Source organism: Ciconia boyciana, chromosome 8 (assembly GCF_034638445.1).
Source record: "Ciconia boyciana chromosome 8, ASM3463844v1, whole genome shotgun sequence".
In the NCBI taxonomy this organism is placed as follows: Eukaryota; Metazoa; Chordata; class Aves; order Ciconiiformes; family Ciconiidae; genus Ciconia; species Ciconia boyciana.
Genome location: NC_132941.1, coordinates 50162031 through 50188266, shown reverse-complemented (window position 1 = coordinate 50188266; position 26236 = coordinate 50162031). Strand labels below are relative to the sequence as shown.

At 34.2% G+C, this 26236-nt stretch overlaps 1 protein-coding gene across 1 annotated transcript in view; it reads left to right on the top strand.

Annotated features, from left to right (window-relative positions):
• LOC140655747 (adhesion G protein-coupled receptor A3-like) overlaps window positions 1-26236 on the top strand; it is a 293963-nt gene that overhangs the window by 162111 nt on the left and 105616 nt on the right. Inside the window, exon 12 of the mRNA XM_072870589.1 lies at window positions 4496-4711. Within this exon, the coding sequence (XP_072726690.1) occupies window positions 4496-4711 (216 nt within the window). The remainder of the gene's footprint in view (window positions 1-4495; window positions 4712-26236) is intronic.

Genomic DNA, 26236 nt, shown 5'->3' with positions numbered 1-26236 from the left:
GAGAGGATTCTAGACAATACTTACTTAAAGCATTTAGAAAATGATCAAAAAGGTGTATCTTGTCATAAAGATTACAAATCTGTGGTTAGTTTTAGATTTTTACAAGCAAGCTGTAGCAGTATAAAATAATTGTTCTTACTCCTTGGCCTCCACCTACATTAATTTGTCATTGAGATACCAAGCGGTTGTCATTTGGATACTGAGAAACTGTATTTTTGCCAGTTTCAACATCTAAATAGCAGAAATGCATCTAAATCAGAAGCTTGAAACTTATCCTTTTAGAATTTTAGAGAAATATTTTAAAGCCTTATCACTTCTTGGGCTGGTTTGCTTGCTTGCTTGATTTTAAACAACCTTTATTATTTTCTTAATTGTCCACTGAATTTACATGAAGACACTATTTAAAAGTGAATTCAGTGCTAGTTTCAATTACAGCAATAAGGTATAAAAGTAAAAAAAAAAAAAAAGGCATTACGGGGTGAGCCAAATAACATAATGGCCTTAGTTCCTTCACTGCGTATTTTTAGAAAAGCAGTCTTTCAAACAAAGACAAAAATATATTGGACTGTTTTCTAAAGGAAGTTTTGTATTTAATTCCTGTTTACATAAAAGAATGAAATTTGCTGAAAATATTTATTTATTTATATTAAATACATAGAGACAATAATGTGCCTTTTAGAGGTATTTTGCAATGTGACAGCTAGCAGGGCTCTGTTGCTTTATACTTAAATTTCTTTTAAATGTCAAGTGCCAAAGGTGATTTTTTTTCTTGCCACTGCTTCAGGAAGCTGTTGACATTACTGTAAACAGTAATTCTGTGTACTCAGATGCAGGTCTGTGTCACTAACCTTTTTGCCATGCTTTATTTTTTTCCTTCTTATAGTTTTCTGTAGGAGAATTAGTTTACTGTTGAGTGCAATTTGTAAATAAACAAAGCTGTGGAATTTTTCTACGGTCATCTCATGCAATACCAAACACTTCTGTTCCTTTGGGAGGCCAGCCAGCAAACTGTCTCACAGAAATTGCATCTGCTTTCTTTATTTTAAACAATAGCAAATGAAAACCCCAAAGCTTAGGTAGCCACTAGCTTATAATACAATTCCTGGAAAAAAAGGAACCTCTATAAACTGTGTCAGTCGTATAACATATGCATGACTGTGTTCCTATACATTGAAAAGCTACTTCGGAGCCATGACTGTTACTCTACATCATTTTTGGAAGACAAAAATGTTTTTCCAGTTCCATGAGGTTGTGGAATGACTAATTTCAAGGTCAGAAAAACACCAGGATGGATACCTTTGTTCTTAAGTCTCCCTTGCTGTCAAATGGCGTACAAAACACACTGGAGGAAGAATGGCCAGTAGCAACTTCCAAATGCTAGATAATTTCATATATAGATATAAAATTATGATATATTTAATGTTTCATTTAATAAGCATATAACAGTAAAACAAAGAAAATGTTATTCTGCTGTATGGCACTTAAAATCTTAGAGAAGTCTTATAGACAAAAGCTTCTTGTCAGGATGCCGCGAGGGCCGGGGCCTCCCCAGCCAGGGCCTGTCCCCCTGCTCCCAGCCGGGGAGTATGATACATGAGTACGGGGGCAACCCATAACCTCTGTCTATAATCATACTCTGGGGGCAACCATCAGTGGTGATGATGAGGCCAGACAGGGAATGCGAGGCAGCAGATCAAGGCGAGGGTCAGGCCTGGTGACAGTAACCGAGCCCAGTCACAGCCTGGTGGTCACCAGGCCAGGCCGTGGTGAGGAGGCTGTCCCCAGGTCAATGGTGGGCCTGGGGCACCAGGGCTGGTGGCCAGGCTGTGACACAGCCACCATGGAGTTCAGGTGAGGCCTTGGAGGATCCTCAGCTTGACATGGGGCCAGAGGGAAGGGGATGGGACTCCCCTCAGAGGCCCTGGGTGCAGCCAGAGAGGCAAGGGGTGCCATGGGCAACTGAGAGCTCCCAGGGTGGATCTGTATGCCTCAGCATCCCCAAATTAATTTCCCTTCAGTATTGTTCTGAGGCGCTTCTTCAGTCCTGTGTTTATTTTATTTCTGTGTATACATGTCAGATGTGCAGTTTGAAAAGGCTTCCAGCTGATGATAAAACTTACCTCAATGGTCCTGTGTCAGGTGCATGCAATAGTTTTCAAAACCACCTCTGAAGAGTTTTCATTTCATTCTCCAGCTGGTGAGACTGCCAGAATATTTTAGGCTAATTGCAACGTGGCTTTTTGTTTGTGCTCTCAGTCTTTGCAGCCTTTGGTGCTGCTCTCAGCTTGCCCAGGTAACAATCCCTTTTGGCCCTTCTGCTGAGTGGTGCCTTTATCTGAGGTTTAGGAAATGGACACCAAATTATCATTTTCTGTATCTGTACTGCTTAGAGACAAGATTAGCTTGTGGCTTTTCATAACATGTACTTGACTGTGGCTTGTTTCCATGGTTAATTTTTCTCTGAGTTCATCTGTATTCATTTTCTAGCTCATTTTACAATCCTACATAATGAACACTGTTTTACCTTGCATTTTACCTATCTGTTTCTATATGCTGAGAATGGCATGTTCACACTGTTTGAACATCATCAAGCCTTTACAGGTATATTTAGGAGTGGAAAACCCCAAGTGTTTAAAGAATTTAATATTCAAAATTTAAAAAATAGGGCTCACTGTTGTGAAATCACTTGAATCCTCGTTACAACATTATCTAGCAAACGTCTTATTCACCATCACCTCACAAATATGGAATAGGGAACTAGTGTTATGCCCATTCTACAGCAGAAAACATGAAGTTATGAGTTAAGAAGTTATGAATTAATTAAGTGGCTTTTCCCCAGAATAAGGAAAACCTGTTACCACACAGGAGTTTTAACTGAGCTTGATTCCCATGATATGGATAATCGTATTCTGGAAGCAGTAAATTTTTTAACTCCTTGGAAGGCTACCTGCAGATGGTATAAAAAATTATCCAAGTAAACCTAGTTTCAGGTTTTAGGAGTTTTCAATAAACAGCCACTGGATTTTTAACACAAAAATTATTTTATTCTTAATGATCTTTGGCATTTTTATTCAAGTGTAGAAAAAATTCACCTTCAGGCAAGGACAGAAGAGGTGGAAATTTAATCTATAAAATAGATGGTTTAGGAATTTAGAAACAATTGAAAAGAATCTTTAGGCTACTTCATAAGAAATATATATATTTTATATAAAACCTATTAAAAATATACTGAAAGCTTCTGGATTTTGTCTAATTCTGACAAGAAGTAAAATGAATTGCTTAATGAGACTTCAGTACTTTCATTTTGGACATATGCAGGACCATCAGTGACTGAAGAGCGTGCATTCAAAAACCTTTTTGTAAGTTCAAAAGAGGACCAGAAAGTCATGCACTGTGTCTCATGCTAAGATTCAATTTGTTCTGGTACCATGACTTTTACACAGTTAGGCTACCCTCTATCCTGCCCTTATTTTTTAATGCAAAACGTTTTCTTTAGGTTCATTTATTAGTATGAATTAATGTGATTTTCTTCAGTGAAGTCATTTCTTGACAGCACAGCTCATATGATGCCCCAAATTCTGAAGGATGCACACCAATTTTTACTCAGTGGATTGAAGGTACTTCTGTATTGCTAGCTTGCATAACGGAAGCAAAGTACAGGAATATAAAACTATCAATCACGTTTGTACATTTATCCTTCTGATAAACCTGCTAGTTTGTGGCTTAACTCTTTACATTGCAATCAATGTGCAAAATACATACACTCACAGGTCACTAAACAATCTATGCCTGGAAGCAGAAACCATATAGTTCAATCAGTGTGGTGCCAGTCTAAGTTAGTCAACCTGATTATAACGTGAGCTATTTATCTCATGCACAGGACTGTGCTGAAATGAATATACTAGTTTAAGGATAGAGATGCATATCTCTGTGCTGTGCTACAATCTCCATCTAGACACATCACCTCACTAAAGTGTGGGCCAAAGACCCTATAGTGTGGTGTTGCATTGAACCATATAGTCATGTTCAATACTGTAATGGAACAAGATCTGTAAAAAACCAATCCATTCACCATATAGCTAAGAAGTTTTCTGTTTCGTTTCTGAGGTACAAAGCACATCCTTGTTCATTTTTTAAATAATTCCTACTATGGCTGTTGCTAGTTAACTTTATAACTCTGTTACTTTAAATCAGGATTGATTTCTTTGAAGCTGATAATGACACAATTGCAAGACTGATATAATAATAACTGATATAACTGATATAAACTGATATATTCCTAAAGAAGATTCGAGCAAACCCACTATGCTGTTGTAGAATTCTAGATCAGTTTTTTAAATAAGTTCCATTTTCTTTCTTACTCTATGAACATGTATGAAAGTGTGTGCATGCACAATCCCTTATAAATTATATACAGTAAATACACAATGCACATATAATAATGCAATTATGCTTAATGAGTTAGCAACATATCCGCTTCTCAATGTTTTCACAGGTATCTCGTAATATTGCTCTGGAGGCCTTTATGATCAAGCCATCTAGTTTCACAGGAATGACTTGCACTGCCTTCCAGAAAATATCTGCAAATTCTGATAAGTCAGTGGTGCATGATTTGGGAACCTGGGAAGCAAATCACTACCCTGATCAACATTTGAATTTCAAGTGCAACACTGGCAATCTGAATGGTTCCTTGGTGAATTCTTCTACCAGGGTAAGTCAGTACAATTGTGAATATAACTTACCTATTTCAGTGTGTTTTCAGTAGTACCTTTAAGGAGAATACTGATTTGGAAAATATATATTTTATGTGTTGTTAGCATTGTAAACTGGTTAATAATTTCAACATGTAAGTGGCCTTAAACTGGTGTAGCATATTTTGTTGTGGTAACGGATATTCCATTAATGTAATCAGGCAGACTGTTGGAATGCAGGATGTGAACAGAAATGAGTAAATGTCTTATTCTTTCTATCCCTGGGTCCGGTTCTGCAAACTTTTCTATGTGTAAGCAATCTCTTTGAATTAATTTGGAAATATTTTAGTGAGGTGCTCTCAGGGGATTTTACATTGCAAAAATGTATTTTTTTAGGGAAATTACCTTTCCTCCCACTAAATAATACTACATTCTCTATCTTCCGAACTTTATACAGAGGGAGAGTGTTACATTGGAGTTTTTGAGTAGTAGCCGAAGAAAAACAATAATAAATAAACCTTTTAATAGAATGCACTGTTATTATCAAATAATGAAGTGGAACAATTAAATTTTGATCTAGCAGGAAATGGAATTTTGCATTTGGTTGAGCATGTTATTAAATTTAAGTATTGCAGAGTTGAATTTTTGTTATCCTTCAGCTGATTCTCAGTTTAATATGCTTGTTTCTTGAAATACTTACTATGACAAAATGATTCTTTTCTGGACAATATTACTAGTTTATTGAACTTTGAAAGTATTTTGATTTAAGTTATTTTCTCTTTAGTGCACTTTAATCTTCTGTATGGACTATGCAGTCAGTGATAGGGTAGTTTGTGCTCTCAGGATCTTCTGGTAAAAATGAATCATCTGAATAATGGAAGAATAGGTTTAGTTTGTTTCCTGCAATAGAGTTCATTTCTTCTGTGGACACTGTTAACATGTCTATCTATAGGAAAGAGAAAGTTGTCTCTGAAAAGAGAAGAGTTTGACATCCATAAGATGAAAACCAAATGTCAGAGATCTAAAAGTTACAAGATTTCTGCAAGAAGCAACCCTGGAACACTCTGCAATGTATGCAATAGTATTATCATTATAGAAATATACATGGGATTACATGAATTGTTAAGTTTTATTTATCAGCTCTACCAATATATTTTGTATTCCTTCAGAAACTGAGTACCAGCATTTCTAGTAAATGAATCTCTTGAAAGTTTGATGGTCAAGCACTTGTGTCTCTCTCCTGTTACAAAGAATTCTACCATAAATACAAATTTCTCCTTTCTCCTATCAGCATGCATGTGCCAAATACACAAAGTAAGGTAGAATATTTATTTGAAACCCCTTTCTAAAATGTTGGCAGAATGTCACAATATAAAGATCTCAGTAAAATCTTTCCTAATGTATTTTGAACCTAGCTGACTTTATACAACATATAGAAGGGAAACTCTACTGACTACACAAAGAAAGAAGCTAGGAGAAAGAAAGTAAACTTATTACCATGCAAAGCAATTTTGAAGTATGTGATATATATATTCTGACAGAAGTTACTTTATTAGGTGGATCACTAGTTATCACTGTATATGAATTTGTAAATATTATAACAGCACAATACAGGAGATTATAGGTTCAGTTAAATGTTCGTTTCATGGCTTTGGGTTTTAACATTAAGGTGTACTCAGGTTTTAAATGTAATATGTGAATAAACAGACTGAATATATTCCTTTAACCTAATCCTGAAAAGCAAGATGTTTTCATTCATTGTTGTTCTCTGAAACTTTTAGGCTAAGCACTCCTTTAATTCATTCTGAAATGAGTTGCATTTCTTCATTGTTTAATATAATGATCTGTAGAATTGTAACTGCTAACAGAAAATGGGATTCTTTATCATCATCCACTAGCAAAATTATTTCTATATTTGCTCAATGGAGGCAAACAGTAAACCTACTTGATTGTGCCATGCAAAGTTCAGGCAACTAGAGAATTTGTGATGGAGGTGGACGTTGCTTGTTTTAGTTACCAATGTTTAGTCACTATCTTTTAAAGTAATACTCATTATTATGTCTGACTCTTTAGAACTTCATCTTAGATGCTGAGATTATTCTTAGAATCTTCCTCTATTTACCATAGGATTAATCATAAAGAAGAAGAAAATCTAATGAAAATCACTAACTACAAATGTTAATTACAAATTTAATTTACTTCTAATAAAAATGTGAAAAGTTGTCCTTAAAAAGCTTAATAAAAGAGACTGTTTATATATTTTTGTGCTAAAAAGTGTAGCCCTCTTCAAATGTATAATATGGTAAATCATCTGCTCACTAGGCATAAACAATTGTTTATGCCATCTGTCTGTTGCTAACCAATTGCACTAATAAATTAAAACAGTGAATACCCATGAAGCAATCTGTGGGCAGTTGATGGGAGAAGACTGAAATAGATGATCACAAACTATCTTAATAATACAATCAAACCTTTTGTAGTTTACCCGTAGTGATATTTCCTGGCAATGGTAGGAAATGAATACAAATCTAGTCAGTGGTTGTCTGTACATAATTTAACCTGATCTGGTTAATATGGGATAGAGAGCCCCCAAAAGGGGAAGAAATGTTAAAAATTTAAATAAATAAGTAAAAAAAAAAAAGTTAAAAAAGAATAAACTTAGAAAATTAAATAATTTAAAAGGCACTGAAAGAGGTCCACCATTCAGACGAGTTCAGGAAATAACTTAAAATATACCTATATCCATTTATGGTTCAAATATGTGGTAGGTCTTTTATGGACTATCTTGCAGTGTTTCCAAATACCCTAAAGGGAAATACTATTGCAGTTCGATACACAAATTTTTATCTTTAAATCTAATTCTGACTCTGTAGCCAGTAACCAATCTGAAAGGTTGAAAAGAATCATTTATCACTATTGCAGACCAAAAGTTTCTTCTGGTAGGATTTAGACCCAGACGCCTTCTCCTCAATCCCATTTCTGCTGTTAGTAGGGAGCTTTTGCTGCCTGACTGGACTCTACTGGGTGAAAAAAATGTCTCAGATATATCTTCCTAGTTTTTGATACAGTGGCTTGTATTTTGACACAGTGGTTGTTTTCATCTCTGTTTAAGTATGCTTAAGGGCATCTTCCCAGCCTGGGACTCCAGACTGAGATCCTGTCACAGGAATGCTCCCGAGGCACAGTTCTGTCCCATGACCTGGCTGTGGTCTAAGGATATCAGGATAATGACACATCAAGAAGGCTGCTGTAACATTTGAACTCAGACGATGTGAGAATAGCTTATGAAATTTTAGTGCCATTCAGTATGAATGCAGTGTCTGATTCCCATTTGATATCAGACCTGAAGCATACTTTGAACCTAATCTCTCTTCCAGTCTGATCCTGTAAACTATCTCCAGTGTGCAAAGATAATCAGTTATATGGTTAACCCTTTCTCTGACTCACTAAAATTACTTCAACATAAAATGAATTTTTAAACCTCCTGTACTATCATAATCAAATATGTAGTTTATAGGGGACTGTAGATTCAGTATTCATGCTTGGACTTTAAGAAAAGTATTTTATTAATATAATTTACAGTTTCAGCTTCATTGAAAACACTTGTCAAATAAAAAGTCTTTTCCTCTCTTTAATTATTCTTCTGACACACAAATGAATTAGCAAGTTAAGTTTCAAATTTCATTTATCTATATTTTCACATGTAATCCCTGACTTCTGAAATTTGAATTCCTCATAATATTCTCCATGCATTCCATTTAACTTTTCAGTTCTATTTATTTCTTATATGCTCTGAGCCAGACTGACCTTTTGATTTGTCAGATTGTAGTACAGGTGATGTCCGTGTGATAAAATGTTAAAACTTAAATTGGTACTATGATTGGTACTAGACATGCTAACCACGAAAAAAAGTTCTAAAGTGCTTTGACAAAACCCTTATACCACTTTGAGACATTATACAATTTTAGAAATATTCTTGTCTCAGATACTTACTGGAAAATATACAATCCGCATGTAAGAAAAGGTTTTTTCTTGCATAAAATAAATTTTGAATGTCAGACCATCCAAATAATGTATAAATAATAGTAAATACATATGTAGAAGTTAACAAGAGTGCAGAAAAGAACTTAACGCAAAGGTTTCCACCAACAAGTGACAAGGCATTTGGAGTAGGATAAAGCACAGAATTAAAAACCCAAAGAGGAATTGTGAAGGGGAAATTTTGAAGGTGCAGAAAATAGGTCTTATAATGAAAGTGCCTTTCCTGCAATCCACTATATGTGAAATGTTCAGGATCTCTATAGATAATTAATTATATCAATTGGGAAGCTGCTTAGTAGAGTGTGCAATAATTAACTTTCTCATTAATGGAAAAGTGAATTCTTATGGAAATAATAATTACAATTTACACTGGAAGTGTCAAAGCCAGAGTGTAAGACATGCAGTTAGCCAGCTATAGGTTCCAAAATGTTTTCCTACGGTACTTCTGCAAAAACAATTAGTTTTGACTAAGATTTGAACAATACCTTGTCCTCTTTCAGTGAAACAAAAGCATTTAAAAACTTCTCTTCTAGCTCTTTAGATCATATGTTTTCATTAACAGGAACCTTCCTCTTGTACTGGCAATTTGTAATGGTATGTATGTTCTAATCACCTGTGAACCTGGTTATGGAAAGTACTTTCATTGAAGCATGGGCTTATTGTTACTAATTTCATTGAGTTGCTTACCCATTTAAGATACATTTTTCCATTTTCAGGATGCATGTATACAGAATTTTTCAAGGCAATAAGATCAGTTAAGGAAATTTAGAACTCAAAGTAATATCTAGAATTTGTGAACTCAATTAAAATGTAATACAAAATGAAAATACTTCCTGCAGCTTGCACAGAAGATGGCTACTTTGGATTAATTTTTCTGGTCAAGTCTATCAGACTAAATGTTTCCCAGTCCAGATCTTCTTTCATTCACTTCTACATTAAAAAATGGCACAAATGTTTTTCAGTCTCCTGTTGAGAAGATTCATATTGAAATGTTCCATAACCACATACACCATATTAACAAAATACGAGCCAACATACCCGACAAAATACTGCTATACTACAGTGTGCCACAGTATATCATTAGGGTAATTTTGTATTTTTTTTCTAGAGTGTAATAACTAGTAAGTTGATAGGCGTCATAAATGCAGCATGAATTATGTTGGCATCATCATTTCCATCATGATTTCCTCTAATTTCCCAGCTTACATTGCTTCTTAGAGAGTATTACAGCACTTTCCTCATCAAATATGATGAACTTTGAGTATGTCTGTATCATACAGATTACTACAAGATTATAATTTTCTTTTTTCTGAATCTAGTTTTTACAACTGCAGAAAACATGCAATAAAGAAAACACTGCCAAGTGAAGCAGGACACTGCCAAACAAAAGTTAGTTCTGTTTTATATGTATGGCATATTACAGTGAGACACTTGGCTCAATGTTGGAATGCATAATATCATAGCTTATTTTGATTTCAAAATATTTTTCCTCCAAGTATTGTAAAGTATATCATGATTAAACATCCAGATCAAGACATTTCATGTTACACATCAGAATTTGCCCTGTTCCTTTTCCTTTGGGAACTGTCTGGTTTTCCCATTTTTCTCTTTTCCCTATTCTTTTCTTTGTGTGTCTTAGCGCCCAAAGCATTTTGCTCTTCTTGTATTGGATATTGATATTAATTTGAGAATTTGCTCTGGGAACTTATGGGAAAGTTTGCTTGGGTGTAACTTCTGTATATTGATTTTACAGTAACCATTCTAGGTCTGTTTCTTCTTTCTCCATGGGTAGGTTGTTGGTACTGTCACAAACGGATATCTTATGTGATGTAGGGATTCTGAAGTTTATTATATTTTACCTGCTCCCTCCCTGTATATTTATTCTACATGTTTTTTTATCTTTAAAATATAATTTTAAATTTTATCCTATAGTGGTTTTTATTGTGATTTAGAATCTATCCAGACATACAGTATCCGTTTATTCAATATTCTGAATAATCACATTCATTATATTTTTTACATTTAAAAATAATTTTTTTATACTCTTCTTCATTCTTAGACATAATATCTAGGAGGTATAGAAAAGTAGCTGTTGGTATCTTTCTTATTACAGCCATTGAGTCCTTGTTTGAAAATAAAATTTAAACTAAGTAAAAGCATATAGTACTAAGAAAATATCTTGGAAGAATTTCCACTTATTTTCAATTACAGCAATATGATAGATAAACTAGTATTTTCTGTGCAGGCATTAATTTGCTTGCAGGTGTGTTTAGATTGTACAGTGAGTACTAGCTATGGAAAAAGCTGAAATGTCTCTCATTCAGTTGATTAGATGAGTTTAATTTCAAAACCAAAAACAGACAAGACAAACTGCCCCTCTCTTTCTTCTTCCAGAATGCTCAAATCACATATTTGTATATTTATACCTCTTACTACTATTCCTTCTCAAACAATTTCTTTATATATTTATGCCTACTATGACATCTTCAACATTTGTAGTTTGGTATTCTATGTTCAATATACCTTCTTTTCTCTGCACATGCTTCTGTGGTCTTTTATAATGTGGATGGCTATTCTGCTCTTGCAGATATTTCTAAATGTTGAGAAAATGAAACAGTGCCAAAATACTATTCATGCATGTGTGACAAATGGCAATTATGTTAGGTATACAGAAGGGTGTGTACAACTATTATATTTGTTTAACATATATTTTAACATATAAAAATTAATATACATTATGTTTTTTGAAAGTAGGAAAAATTTATTATATCACTTTTTTTCTGTTTCATAGGTGCTTAGAACCTATGTTCTTTAAAATGTGTAATTAAAAGCTCATGTCCCCTCTTTTTTTATCATGCCCTTTGCTGCTTCTCTTTTAGCAGATAAAAGCTTATTCTGCAAATAACATCAGCCACCTGGAAGTGTTTTCTGAATTTCATTGTTTATGGTATTGTTTTTTCGGAGACATGTATTATGTTTAAAACTGAAAGTTATTTAACTGGTTCTCCTTTAATGATATGTACAGGTTGGACTTTTAACTTGTATACATATGAAGAAGTGAAAAGAAATCTGAGTAGCTTGAAGAGAATAAATACAAGGACAAAAGGACTGTGAAAATTACCAACTTATATTTAATATAAAATTCTGTTATTTCAACTCACATATGCTTTCTTGTGAAACAAGCTTCTGTTCCTGGACATACATGAATCATATTGATTTTATGTATGCTGTCAATATATATCTGAGAGATACGCTGTCACTCTCTCATCCACAATGGTTGGGTAAAAGACTGTTTTCTTCTGATTTTCTGCACTATTGCTCTTGTTATAGAAAAGTTCTCTTTGGGATTTCCCAAAGGGCGTTGTAAGATTAGTTTCCTTGTTATAAGCTGTTAGACTCCTTCATGTGCATTCTGCTGTTAAATAATAGTTTGTACACTAATTAAGATAAATCTCATAAGAAAAATACCTTGACACTGTAACAGTTAATAACACAGTACATTAGTTGTTAGAACATATTTTAAGTTAACTTAATGGTACAAAGGTAATAATGAACAAGTAGAATATTGAATACTAGTGAAATACCCAGTTCTGCATTGACATTTGAGGAATTATGCCCCAACTGTAATTTTCTTACTATGCTAATAATCAACTTTTTACATTTTTATAGAACTGTGTATATGTTGAATATTTTGAACTACTCTTTTCTAAATTCTTCTTTCTAATGCCTATTTTATTTTCACTGAGGAAGATTGATGCCAGCTAACAGAACATACTTCAACATCCAATAAATAATTACAGTTTGTTTCTCAAAACCCTTTTCACTACATGGTTGTTTAGCTAATTGATTGTCACCTATTTTTGCTGTTACAGAAGGCATTTCCAATTTCTAAATGGATAATTTTAGTAACTGTAGAAGTGTGTTTAAAAGTTTTTCATATTTATTTTTTTTCTGGGTTGGTTTGATTCCTGTTGTCTTATGTTGGACCACAAATAGTTTGATGATGATAAAGAGTTCACTAAAATAGATTGCTTTGATGATTAGCAGGTGATACGGCTGGAATTTTTTTTCTGAATGTGGGTTCTTCTCCTAGAAACTCTTAACTGTTTCCTGACTTTTCAGTCCCCAGCTGTATATGATAATCAGGGGGAAATTGCCAATGGCACAGAGGTGAGGAGGTTCCTTTTGGAGGGTTCAAACCCTGTGCATGACATAAAGGTGCTCACTGAAAGGTACAGTCTTTTTCCTTACAAAAGTGATAGTGTTGACTGGAGCTTCTCTTAAGGATCTGATCTGCTCAGGGGAAATACAACGGTATATGAGGTCATGTATCAAAGATTTTTGGAGTGGTTTTTGGTTTTGTGGATGTAGAGGAATTAATCTGTGTGATTTTCTATGTGGTAGTTAGGACACTATAATTTTTATGTTGTGGGAGTTTTCCAGAGGCTATATATATAGAGAGAGAGCCAGATAGATAGTTGTTACTGAATACATAGTGGAAGTCAGCAATGGAATGCAAATTTTCAGTCCAGGAATTGGGTATGTTACCTCTATATTTTAAGCACAGTGTAGACAGGGGTGCAATTATGTAGAATACCTCTTTTGAAGTGCCTTATGAAGAGACTACTATACCAATGAGTTGACTAGTATGCTTCAGAACTGTCTCTGTGACACAGGAAGTGAAACTTGTCTTAAAATACTACTGCCAATATTGCCTTGCTGTTTATGAGGAAATTATTTAATTGGGCAGAGTGCTGCTTCTGTGGTTTTGGTGAGCTTAGCTGGGAGAAGAAATTCACCCCTTTTTTTTTTTTTTGTTACTTCCAAAAAAAGCATGAAGATACTATTAGAAATATGTCAAGTTTCTTTTTTGGGTTAAAGGGTTCCATGTTTCCTTATTTCATTGACTGTTATCACTTTGTAGAACTTTAAAGATGTTCTGTATTGTGGTGAATCCAGAAGTACTTAGCATATTCTGACTCATCAATCTAAAAATATATATAAAAATCTGCGAAGTAAAAAATTTTCTTGCAGTAGTTGTTGATGTAATGCAGTGATATTCACTAAAAATACATAGATGAAATAATGATGTGAGGGGTTTTTTTTGCATTTATTGTTTTAAAGATCAAGGTAAAGTTCTGGCATTCTCTACTATATGAAAGGAATGGTAAACTCGTGTGCATCTATGACCACACATGCACATACACCTGCATGTATATAAATAACTTTATTACAAAATTTTTAAGCAAGTTTCATGATTTTGGGGACTGGAGTCCTGATTTCTGTGTGTATGGGGTTAGCAACGCTTATTCTGGAAGGAATAGTGCACACAGACAAGTAATATTATGTGTTTATGTTCCCTATAAGCTATTTCAGTTTGATCTATTTTCTGAACTTTGGGAGTGTCTCCTAAAAATAAAGATGGAGGGAAAATGAAATAGAAAAGAGTGAGGGAAGGAGAGGGGAAAAATAATTAACTTAGTAGAATGAGTTTGCTGAGTTTACAGTCCTCATGAGATCATTCTCTGCTCTGTTAAAACATATATTGTTGGAGGGTGTTGGAAGAAGGAGAGATTTGGTGATGGGGGAGAAGGACAGAGTTGTTTATTTGGTTTTTTTAAAAAAAACAAACAAAACTTTATGACAAGACTTGTGTTATTAGGAGAGTTGACTGAGACTGTAATTCTTCATTCTTGTCTGCTGTTTTAGACTGAATGTCATGTGTTACACTTTTAAAATGGGATGTAAGAGTGCACGACTACTGTCCCAGTGGGCATCTCAAAGATATGCACAGTATTTCTTGAGCCCATCTCAATGAGAAATTGATTTTTAACTAAATGAATGTTGATATGCTGATTAATGTTCATACTGGGAACTCTTCCTGCATTATTGATTTATATATGGTTGGCATAATATATATTAAATATATAAAGGAAAGGTTGTAAATTAGTTGAACTGTTATTTAGCACAGTACATACAGACCTGAAAGTACAGATGTGACCATAGCATAACTTCCTGACTGTGGGTTATAAAAATCACATCTTCAAAATTCCGTAGATCTACATAAGAATTAATTCATTATTCTAAATTATTGTTATTGTACTCCCAAACTGTCAGTGAAGGAACTTACAGGTGTTAATTGAGTTTCCAAATCATCAATGAAGGAACTTACTGGTTTTAATACCAGATTAGTATTTAATGAAGCACTTATGCTCTGTTTTACAGAGAAATGAATTCTAAATAGATATTCATTGTATGACTTTATAGACAGACAGTCATTCTAAGTGAAGTTAATTTGCTTCACTATCTTTTTTTAGGGAATGAAACTCATATGCAGCTTTGCTTTGTTTCTGAGAGAACTTCATGATGAAATACAGACAATTAGATTTCCTTAATGAACTTGAGAAAAATAAATGGTTTTAAATGACTCTTCATCCAGGCCTTGTAGCAGTTTCTTCTTTGGTATCAGTGAGTTACTAAAAAGTGATTTTAAAAAACACTAATCAGAAGTTACAGTTGTACTTATGATAGCTAGAAAGATTCAGTACTTCAGTAAGAAACTTGAATCTAACGTTCTTTCAAATGTTAGTGAAAAGTGTTGAATTTAGGGATATAAGCAGAGCCACCAAGGGTCAGTCCAAAGCTCAATTTAGCCTTGTTTCCTGCCTCTAGTAGTAGTCTCATAGGCTGGGTGCTTTGGGAGAAAAATATATAGAGAAAAGGAAAAGCAGTGGCACTTCTCTTTTATATCCACCTTTGTATGCCTTATGGATTTCCTCAACAACAGACTGTACCCAGAAGATTGTCAACACAGGAAATTGGTTCCTTCTTTGGAAAAAAAATGATCTGAGGTTTTGGGACGTCTTAATGGATTACAGTCTTAAGATCTTACACTACCACACTTGTTTTTATTTATTCATTAAATTATATTATATATGTTCTTAGAAGTAGAAATAGTTCTCTTAATGTACCATGAATGCAAATGCAAAAACCTGAGAACAGGAGTGATGATGATTGTGAAAAAGCCCACATCTGTTAACATCCTCTCTGTGTGCATGCAAATATGTATTCATACACTAGCAAACTGCAGTCCTGAAGGTTTTCTGCCATTAATCCTTGTACTGAATTTTTTCATACATCCTGTGTTACTGTTTAAAAGAAAAAAAAAGTTGGCCAATTGTTTTAGATCAAAACAGGCTGGAGGCTATGAATTATGGATAGACAAGATAGCAAAATAATACAATTCAATGTTAAATTTAGATTAAAGCCCCTCAGACCAAAAGTCTGATGAACCAGAATTGAAAAACACAATGGCTAATTCAATATGTACAGGTCATACAGTAGATGTAACAGCTGTGTAGTGTATGCTTCACTGACCAGCATATGCTGCTACTCTGAAAGAAAAAGAGTAAGCTTACAACTTGACACTTTAAAAAGACAAACAAACAACACACTTCTGTGACATTATATTACAGAAAGCCTCCTGTATTTCATAAGCTCACTTTGATCAGTACTGTGTAAAATGTCTAACAGATTTGAAACTCTTACTAAATATAGTCTATCAAAGTTGCATATAATTATCAGACTCATTGAACTGAAGAGTTATTTACAGCTATGTTGTGTTTCTTCAGCCTTTATCACTGCACTTCTGATGATAGCAGTCATCTACAGAAATGCCACAGAACATCAAATATGGTATTTAAGTAGTACTGATCATTTAAATGTGTACATTCTTAATTTCCACACGAAATAGGATTACATATGCATTCCAAACTATTTTATTAACAGCTCCTGTTCACCAGAACAATGGTTTTCAGTCTCTGTGGGCTTTCAGTGTACTTGATTGATTTGGCATCTATATTTTGATCCTTCCTTTTCAGAAGTTTCAGGTCTGGTTTAAGTGAAGTCTGTAGTAAGTAAATGTCTAACAGGAGTATATGTCAGAATGTATGTAGTGTCTTTGAAATAAAGTGCATCCTACCCTTAGAGTTTAGCTTAATTCTGTCAAATAACAAAGCAAATCAAACGGCAGAATCCAGCTTCAGCATTAAGTTTTCCTCCACAGTGCAATTGCTAGAGTTTCTTTAAGGAAGGAACTCTCAAAGGTGATCAAACTCACTGGGTATCTTTTGCTACAGTGGTTCTCAGTGTTTTGTTTCTTGGGGATTCATTAAAGTGTGGAACATCACTCTAGACATAATTGAAAACTAGCAGTGAATGTTAAAATCTATTGATAGCTATCTGCAATAAATGCTCAGAAAACCTACTGCTGTACTATATGGGCCTGATTTACTATTGTATAAATCCAATGGAATCACTGCACTGAAAAAGGAGTTTGTATTTAGTTTGGCTAATGATCTGTGAATTCCTGGAAATATCTTACCCAGTTTGTTATCACTTAAAAAAAAAAAAAGCAAACATAAAGTGACTAGGGCGCTATTTTATATCTTCATTTTAAAACCTCTAAAAGGTTATCTTTTTCTCTTAGCATTAGGCTCAGGGATGCTTTAATATATGTCAAATCATCAGTGAAAGTAAGATAATTTAGTAAGTATTGAGACATTATAAGCATGAGCTGGTAACCAGTTGCTTCTCCTAATTATCTGCTCATCCTTGATAGACGGTAATACATTTGTTCAGGCTTATGCTAGCAGTAGTTACTTATGTAGCAGACATGCCTTGGCAATCCTGCTTCTTCTAAAACACTGTTACCACTAGGAAGAGTAAGGAATCTAGATGATGATTTTCTTTCCAATATGCCTTCCGTTCTTCAGGAAGATGTATGCAGTTGATACGGGCTACCATGTATTTGCTGATTTCGCAGTATCCTTGAAAGTGGTACAACAGTAAAATGGGTTGGCCTCATATTTCAGTCCAAATAATGGAAGTCTTTAATAATTATTAGGATCTGAGAATAAATTTCCTTTAAAATTAAATGGGTCTTCTGCAACTGGTCTATGTGTAGGAGAATCAAAAAATGAATATACCTTCTGTAGGCAAAATGTGCAGATGTGTCCTGTGACGTTGTTATATAACCCGAAGAGTCAGGGAGGAGATGTTTATTCAGCTCAGTGAACAAGTACTGGAGTGAGGTTCACAACTTTAGGACACTAAATTAAACATCATCAGTGCAAGAAGGGAACAGGCTGCAGATTTCACATACAGCTATGGTGATGTCTTCACACAACTATGAAGAAGAAAAAAGTGTAGGAAAACTTTTCTAGCGCTAGAACTCTTGAGAACTCTCTCATGTTGTGTCATTAGCTTTGCTAGTACATTCTCTTGTGCTGTTGTGAAAGCATACCACGCTAATTTGCAAAGAAGAAATAATGGTACCAACTCCATTTTACTTAACGGTTGAAAGGGCTTGAGAGAGCACAAGCCTGTCTCCTCTGTAGGTTTCAATATGTATATATTGAAATAATGCATCAAAATCGAAATAATACATAAAAAATGCATTAAACCTTAATAAGTTCTGAGTTGCTGAAGAGATTATTTTAGACATAACAGTTTCTAGTGGCACTCCATGCATCATTTCTTCATTTCCCTTTGTACTCAATTTAAGGGTTTTGCCTACATGCAGACACTGGGGAAAATTAACCTGAATGAATTTTGAAAGTGTTTAAGTGAAACCCTAAGTAGGCACTGTTATCCAGAATCAAAGTACCTTTAATTCAGTTCAGCTGAATTGAATTAATTTGGAAATGAATTCAGCTAAATTGAATTAAGGCCACTTAGTTATGAAGGAAAGTATCAACAGAAAAGTACAGTTTATTCATTTACATTAAATTAAGACTTTTAATAACTTGTTCTAGCTTTTCTTGATCATCCCTTGCATTCTCAACACATGCGCACTCTCCAGATTTTCCCAACAATTTTCCTGTGGAGTGTAAGAGGCTCATTCTATAATACTTCTGTCATGTAAAACGACTTTGTCTTTGTTTGCTTAATCAGTCTTGAAAACACAGATATTTTTCCTCTCCCTTTTTCTCTTTTTCACCTTGTTATTGCATTGTGGTTGAGTGTTTTCTTCTGTTAAGCCATGCAGGAGGACTGACTGATCTCTCATTATCCCAATAAGAAATAAGGTAGATCATTTTAACTGTGGAACTACATACTGAAAAATGCTGTACACTTCTTATCACATGGCATCACTATAGCTCTAAAAGCTATGTTACAGCTGAAATGGACATTTGCAAACTGCAATGTTCAGAAATAGCTGGGAAGGTTTCAGAGTCTAAATGCATGCTCAGGGTGATTTACTTGACCATAACATCTTTGAGATGCCTTTATCAACAGTTTCATACTGTTACATAATAGTAGCTTTCTTAGTAATTATCTTACAGTCCCTTGCACCCTTAAACAAAAAGAAATTTAAAATAAAAAAAAAAGAAAGAATAGAAGAAATTATTCAGGTATTTTTTTAATGATCTATAAACAGCAATAAAATGAAAATGCAGTAAGTATAAATTTACTGGAGTTATGTCACATAACAGGGTCATGCAGCCAACCCAGGCAGAGCACAGCATAAAATTTAATAAAAATACATATTAATTCCTCAAATTTTATCTCTGTAGAGTAAACAAGCACATAAGTATACAGAGCTGAATGAAGGAAAACTTATCAGTGAGGAGCCTCAGGTACATAAAATTTTCATAAAGCTCCTGACAGTGTGTGTCAAGATATCCAGCTGCTTTTGTCATCTTATATCTGTTTATATTTTCCTATGGTATTGGCTCCTAAGTACTTATTTTGTAGTACAAGCACCTTATAACCCTTAAGCAGCAAGATAAATGCTTAGAGCTGATTCAGTCGGACTACTATTTGTTGGAGTAAATCCTGCTCCTTCCTGCCTAATCACAGAAAGCTTTGCTGGCTATGTGGCTATGTTTTATAAAGAGGCATAAATCTCATACTGTTTGAAAGAAGTGTCTGCATTTTCAGGTTCATCATATCTAACTGTATTCAGACAAACTTGTTGGAATTTGTTGTATTCCTACAGGTTGTGAGACTTGTAGAGTAGGAAGAGAGCTAGAGTAGTGAATCCATCAGATCTGTACCTGTTATCCAATCCATGGCAAAGTACAGGAGCATTACAGTAGTAAATCCTGCTTCAGTGATTATTGCCACAGGATGGACAGGCCATCTTTCCCAATTGGCTTCCCAGAGCATTAGGTACACACAAATAAGAGAAGAATCTTGTATGAAGGAGTTACAATTTGTTCTAAGACCAGCTACTCTATGAAATCCGTGTGCTCTCACATCAAGTCACGATGCCATCCTCTTTCTTTTTAAACAGTACTCCTTACAATGTTTTGAAAAATTAGTCTTTTTAAAAAATAATCTATTGCTATTTTTTTTATCCTTGCCTAAGAATTCCTTAGAACTTAAATCAGACCTTCTAAAGCCTTGGCCACGAGGAATTTGCTTATTGATTGAGCAAATCTAGAATAATCACTACAAATTAAATTATCAGAACTGTTTTCACTCATTTCTCTTTCACTACTTTTTCAATCTCTTCTATGACATTTTTATTTCTCTTTACTGTGATGTTTATTATGTCCTTTTTTTAAGGATTTCTTTTTCTATTGATTCTGTTTTCTCTAGAGGAAGGCAATGCATTAGAAACTAATCAGGTAATTTGTTTCTTTTTCCAATAATGTACTAATGCACTGCTTATCACTTAAACTAATCTTTAGCTCTTTAGGGCTAGTTTTGAATTTTTTTCTTTCTCTTCTCTTGGCAAAAGAAGCTGTCAGGCACATCTTGCCCTTCAGCTGCTTGTGATGCTTCTGCTCTGCAGATAAGGTGACTGCCATTCTATAATAGGCAGAAAACCTCATGATAAAGGTGGTCCTGGTAAGGGCTGAATACATTTCAATTTTTGCAGTGCAGAAGTTTTCAAGAAATTGGTGGTTTATTATTATATAAAGACAGAATGTCATCTATCAAGTGTTGTGTGGCTCCCTTAGGCAGAGAAGTATTTGAAAGGTCTATGTTATAGGGTTTTTCTAATATTTTTTTGTAATATAAACTGAAAGTTTGGTAAAAGAATTATATTTTCAGTAACTATAAAAATTGATATTTGTGATTGCCCACAGTTAAATTTGTTTTGAACATGGGATTTTTCAATTAAACTCTAAAAAAATTCCAGCAGGAATTTTAGACATGGTAAATGTAAAAACTCTTGCTAAATTTTTTTCAATAAGTTTTAATTGTTTGCATATTCTTCCCATGATTCTCTGAGCAAAATATAATACAAATATAATACTATACAAAATAGTAGGCAGACTGTATGTCATGGTTGTATTTGGTAAATTAAAAAGATGTCTGTTTGCTGGGGGAAGAAAAAAAAAAAGGCAGTTTGGCTTTTTTTCTTGTATTGAGTGTTTGCTTAGTCCACAATAAAAATAAAACTATCTCATTGCTGGAAAAGCATTTGTGAACATGAAGACTCATCTTAACTGAGCAGATGCACTTACCTTGACAAGGCATGGTAGCAGCAGCAAGAAGGTAATACACAGTTGCCTCTGTGTAAATCTCTGCAGAGGACTCCTCATGTCATCTAACCATTTCCCTGAGCTCCCCAAATAAAATAGCTGAGAACAGGTAGGTCCCTCTAAAAAGCAATTTAGAGCACCTGTCTTAGACTCCAAGTGTCACAGCTAACCCCACATTTACTGAAGCTGAAAGTTTTGGTACTTAAACACAGTGGTTTCATATACTCACTGCTCTTTGCAACCACTCTTCAGTACAGAGTAACTCAGAAAAACTTAGTTAACGATGATAACTGATGGACATGACTTCTCTCTGTGTATCTTTATCTAGACGTACCTAAAATTTTAAACCTTTTTAACTGTTGATCAGGATGCTTACATCCCTCACTTTAGATAAGATTTCTTACAAAGATTCCAAATTACATTTGTCACAGCAATAATAATGACAGCTTATGCACCTCCTTGATTAAACTATTAGCAAACAGGTTTTGGGGGAAGTGTTTGCACAAATTTATTGTCCAAACACTTCCACGTTTTTCTTTGACTTCAAAGAAGTCAGCAAAGGTTTCTCAGGTGGCAGGCTATGTTGCATTCTCTCGTGATTCTGATCTCAGTTTTCAAGACAGGAACTAGAGAAGCCTGCATTATACTTAGTATTGATACTATTATTTTTTTTTTTAATACAATGAAAACCTAATTCACTTTGTTAGGGACCAAATCTTGTCATGAGTTCCTTTTCGCAGCCCAGTATAAGATATTGACAAAGTTCAGCATAACATTGACAAAGTTATTAAAATGTTGAAAGCGTAGAGGTCTGGTATTACAAGAAATGACCTGTAACTTTGAGAAAAATAATCAAATTACCTCTGAACACAGCAATATCTTTATCAGCATTCTACTCAGCATTGTATGTATGCTTTTAAAATTGTACATGCACTGGATAATGCATGTAAAATAGATTAAAGGTGTACGTGTTAACTGTTTTTGCCAAGTACTTTGAAAACAGATTGACGCTGAGATAAAAACTACTGCTGCTTGGAGAACACAAGGGAAAATTCTTGCTTCAAGAGGATGAGTCCATTTTTACGTCTGGTAAATATATGGTAAGCTTGGAGTAATGGAGGTGCAACTTAATTTTTTTGACAAGTAACATGCATCATTGTGAAAAAGGGAGGAGGATTTTATTAGCTGCCTAGGTTATCAAATAATGCTCTGTCAAAAAATTAAGCATAGTTTAACAAGGCTTCTTAAAATACAGTTTCAGGTTAAAATCTGGCTTCTAATGAAGAGCAAGGATTCTCAAAGTTTTCAGGGAAATAGGATGTCGTTCTGATTAAAGAAGTCTGAGAGAGAGACATGGTACAATCTCCTTCTAGCAAAATAGTTAAGAGTTTAACCTACTGATACTGTTCCAGTAATTTTATATAAAGATGGACATGTGGCCTCAGTATTATGAGAAATCATGCATGTCTAGTATAACGGGGGAAAAAGGGGAAATTGTCATTGTTGCTGTATACCAGTAATACACCTTACCAGGACTTCACGGGAAAGACTTCAATGGATAGAAAGTAGTATTTCCAGATGTTTGGGGAGAATTTGAGAGGTAGGATCCATAATGCAAATTATATTTCAGTAATGAAGGAATTAAAAAATTAAATACAGTTAATAACATTAAATTATGTGCAATTGACTTAAGCTTTCATGTTTGGAAAAAAAAAAAAGCAGTATGAATTTTGACAGAGATCAAAATTCTAATGATCAATGAAAATTATTGTAAATTTTACCCTTTACATCTTTCCTCAGTTCCTTTTTGGGGAAGCTCTATTCATTTTCTTTTTTCCATGATATTCCAACAGTTTAACCAAGATAACGATGTGTAGATAAGACTTTCAAACTTCACAGGTAAAGTCAATTTTTTAGCTTGCATTGAAATCTTTGCAGCAAACTTGGAAAACCAGCCAAAATGTTACACCTATGTTATGTACAACATTAACCAGGCAGCCTTCACTTCATCTGTTTAGTATTCACCTGTTTACTTTTGCATCACTGGTGGTTTTGTTGTGAAAGCACTAATTATTTTCCTTCAAATTAAATAAATTCAATAAATAATCATTAGACAGACTCCCTGGAAACCATCTCAATAACAACTAGATAGATAATTAGAAAACAACTAGATTAGATAATTGGACAATTATACACTGGACAATTGATACATAGTTGATAATTGGACAATTGATACATAGTACACATTGAGCCAGAAGTTATTTTCTTGTTGAAATGCTATAGATTCTTTTTACTCAGCAAAGTTTTTGTATTATTTAAACAAGTGCAATATAAACCCTGTAAAAATAGCTCAGCAACTGCTCCATTAAGTTTTATAAATACCTAATTACAACTACTACCACTAACATAAGTTAAGAGAAGCTGAATAAAACTTTACTCATTATATTTCAGTTTTTTAATAACAACATGCTTCAGTCCTAAATATACAAATAAATCAAAATAAATGTGTTATTGTAATGAAATAGGATAAAAGATGTCCACATTCACAGTGCATTTACTGTGCATAGTTTACTAGACAATAATCGTAAAAGCCCTCCAGAGGCGCTAACAAGAACTGACCAACAGAGTACAAGGATTCACATGCTGTACAGCTATTGAAAAACATCTGTCCAGTCATTCTGCCAGTCAGATCTCCCACAGTCATATATTTAAAAAATAGAATAGCTTTCTTCTTGTTATTTTGTAATTTACTAGTCCTTCTATAGGTTCTTTGGTCTCTGATTATTTGCAACAATTCAATAGAGTTGTGGTAAATGATATTAATCAGCACTTGCATATTTTTCCGCTTTTCTTTGACAAAGGTTAGTTCATATCAGGCTAATAATTTTCCATTGTTAGATATCCATGTGAGTCAGCCAAAGAGAAATATTAAACCTTTTATTTTCCTGATTACTGGTAATGTAGTAATGTGTGCAGAAAAATGTCATGTATTACCAACAGTATAAACCACAAATCCTTTTCTTGAAAGGACTGTGATAAAGGAAGGTGTGCCCACTAGTGCCTGCTCTTGGTTTGTTTGCATTGTTGACATTAGCATGAAGAGCAAGCAGTAACTCTCTGCTGGTGCTTTCTGCTTTTCTTACCACTGCAGGTTAGAGAAAATAGAGGTCTGTTGTGTCATTAATCTTGTTAGAAGTGGTCTGACTTTTTCTTCTTTTTCTGAAATGTTCACTAGATCAAATTCAGGTGGAGAGGCTGTAATAAATAATTATTTACTTGTTGTGGCTGATGCATTCTATGCTGACCTTATCAGGAGCAAAGAGATTTAGTATCAGTAAGGCCAAGTGATGGACAAAATCATGTTATAAAGTAAAATATAACCTCTCTTAAAACCTCAATATTACTAACTGTTATCAGAGAAATAAATCCAAGGTTTAGATACCCACAGTTTTATTGGAAGTGAGATATTTATCGCTGCCTGTTGTCTCTAGAAATATCTACTTTCCTTTTCATATTAAGAATCAATGGACTCAGGTGTAAGCAGGCCTGTTATTGTGAAATCATAAATCATCAATCATGGTTTAGGCCTGTCTGATGTCAGATGGCTGTTTTCAAGACTACTTACAGAAAATTAGTTTGCACTAACAGAAAATATGAGTTGAAAATATTAAAATATGCTTGCAGTAGTTAGCCTATAATGATGCATTGAAAGTGTTAGTTTTGAAAGGGGTGGGTAATTGATATGCAAATAAAATTGAAGTCTGTTCACAGAAAAAAAGCATTAGAATTTATCTTAAGTTTTATGTAAATAATTTCCTTACTGTTGTAGTTGGCATAGGTTTGATGTAAAATATTTACTTAATACAAATTATAGTATGCCCTACCTACTTTTACATGGTGAGCAGCTAGCAATCTCATAGAGCAGGAAATTTTACTGCTGTTCTTTCTTCCACGTGTTTAGATTAGTTCCAGGTGTTTTGAAAGCTTGAAATGAATTCACTTTTTAATGCTTCATGGTTTACCATAATATATAAAGAAGTTGAGAAACATACTGGGATAAGAGAAGAAGGAACCAGCAGTTACTTATCTGTCTTAATATAGTAAAATTCAAACTTCTGTCTTAAAAGTCATTGAGAAAAGAAAAAATAATTAATCCCTTTTACCAAAATCTATTTGATGTGAAAGTCTGAAAGTACCACAAGTGATTTATAAATTTTGGAGACCATTTTTTCTAAACGCTTCAATGCCCATGCAATTTTTTTCTCAGTTAGCATCTTATGGCAGCATGTGTTTACTTGTCAGGCAAGTGGGGGGGGGGGGGAGATATAATTTAGTCTCCTTCTAGGAGAGACAGACTTGTAGAGGTTACTAGTGATGATGAGGGACGTAGGGACTCAAAACTGAATAAAGTGTTTGTCTACCTACAGTCATACTAAACAGGGGAAAGCAGTGAAAAAATTTCATTTGTAGAATGATTTAGATTTTGTTATAGAATGTATAGAATGCATATATATATGTGTGTGTGTGAGAGAGATTCTCGGTGAAAAGTCTCTTCCAGGGATTTAAATTAAATCCTGGAGTTTTGTACCCTGTGGTGCCAAAACTGAATCCAAGGGACCTCACTAGTGCTGTTGCATTCCTTTTCAGTACACATGACCTTAATGGTAAATTCTTTTTTTTTTTTTTTAAACAGAACTACAAACAAACAAACCCAAAAAACCAAAACAGAGAATAGTGAAGGGCCGCTCTAGATCTTTTGGATCATCTGCATTTGGCCGACAGAAAAATTCAAGAATAAAAGTTTATCCTAACTTGGATTTTCTGCATTTCAGCTTTTGTTAATATAATTTTAGTCTTGCTTGCAGGGCTTGGGGTTTTGGTTGGTGGTTGTTGATTGTTGTTTTGTTGGTTTTTTTTGAAAAGTCATGGATACTCTTTAGCGGTTAGTTTCAGGCCATTCTCTTCTTTCTGTGTTTGAATTTCAGTATTATCTGTCCTACTTAC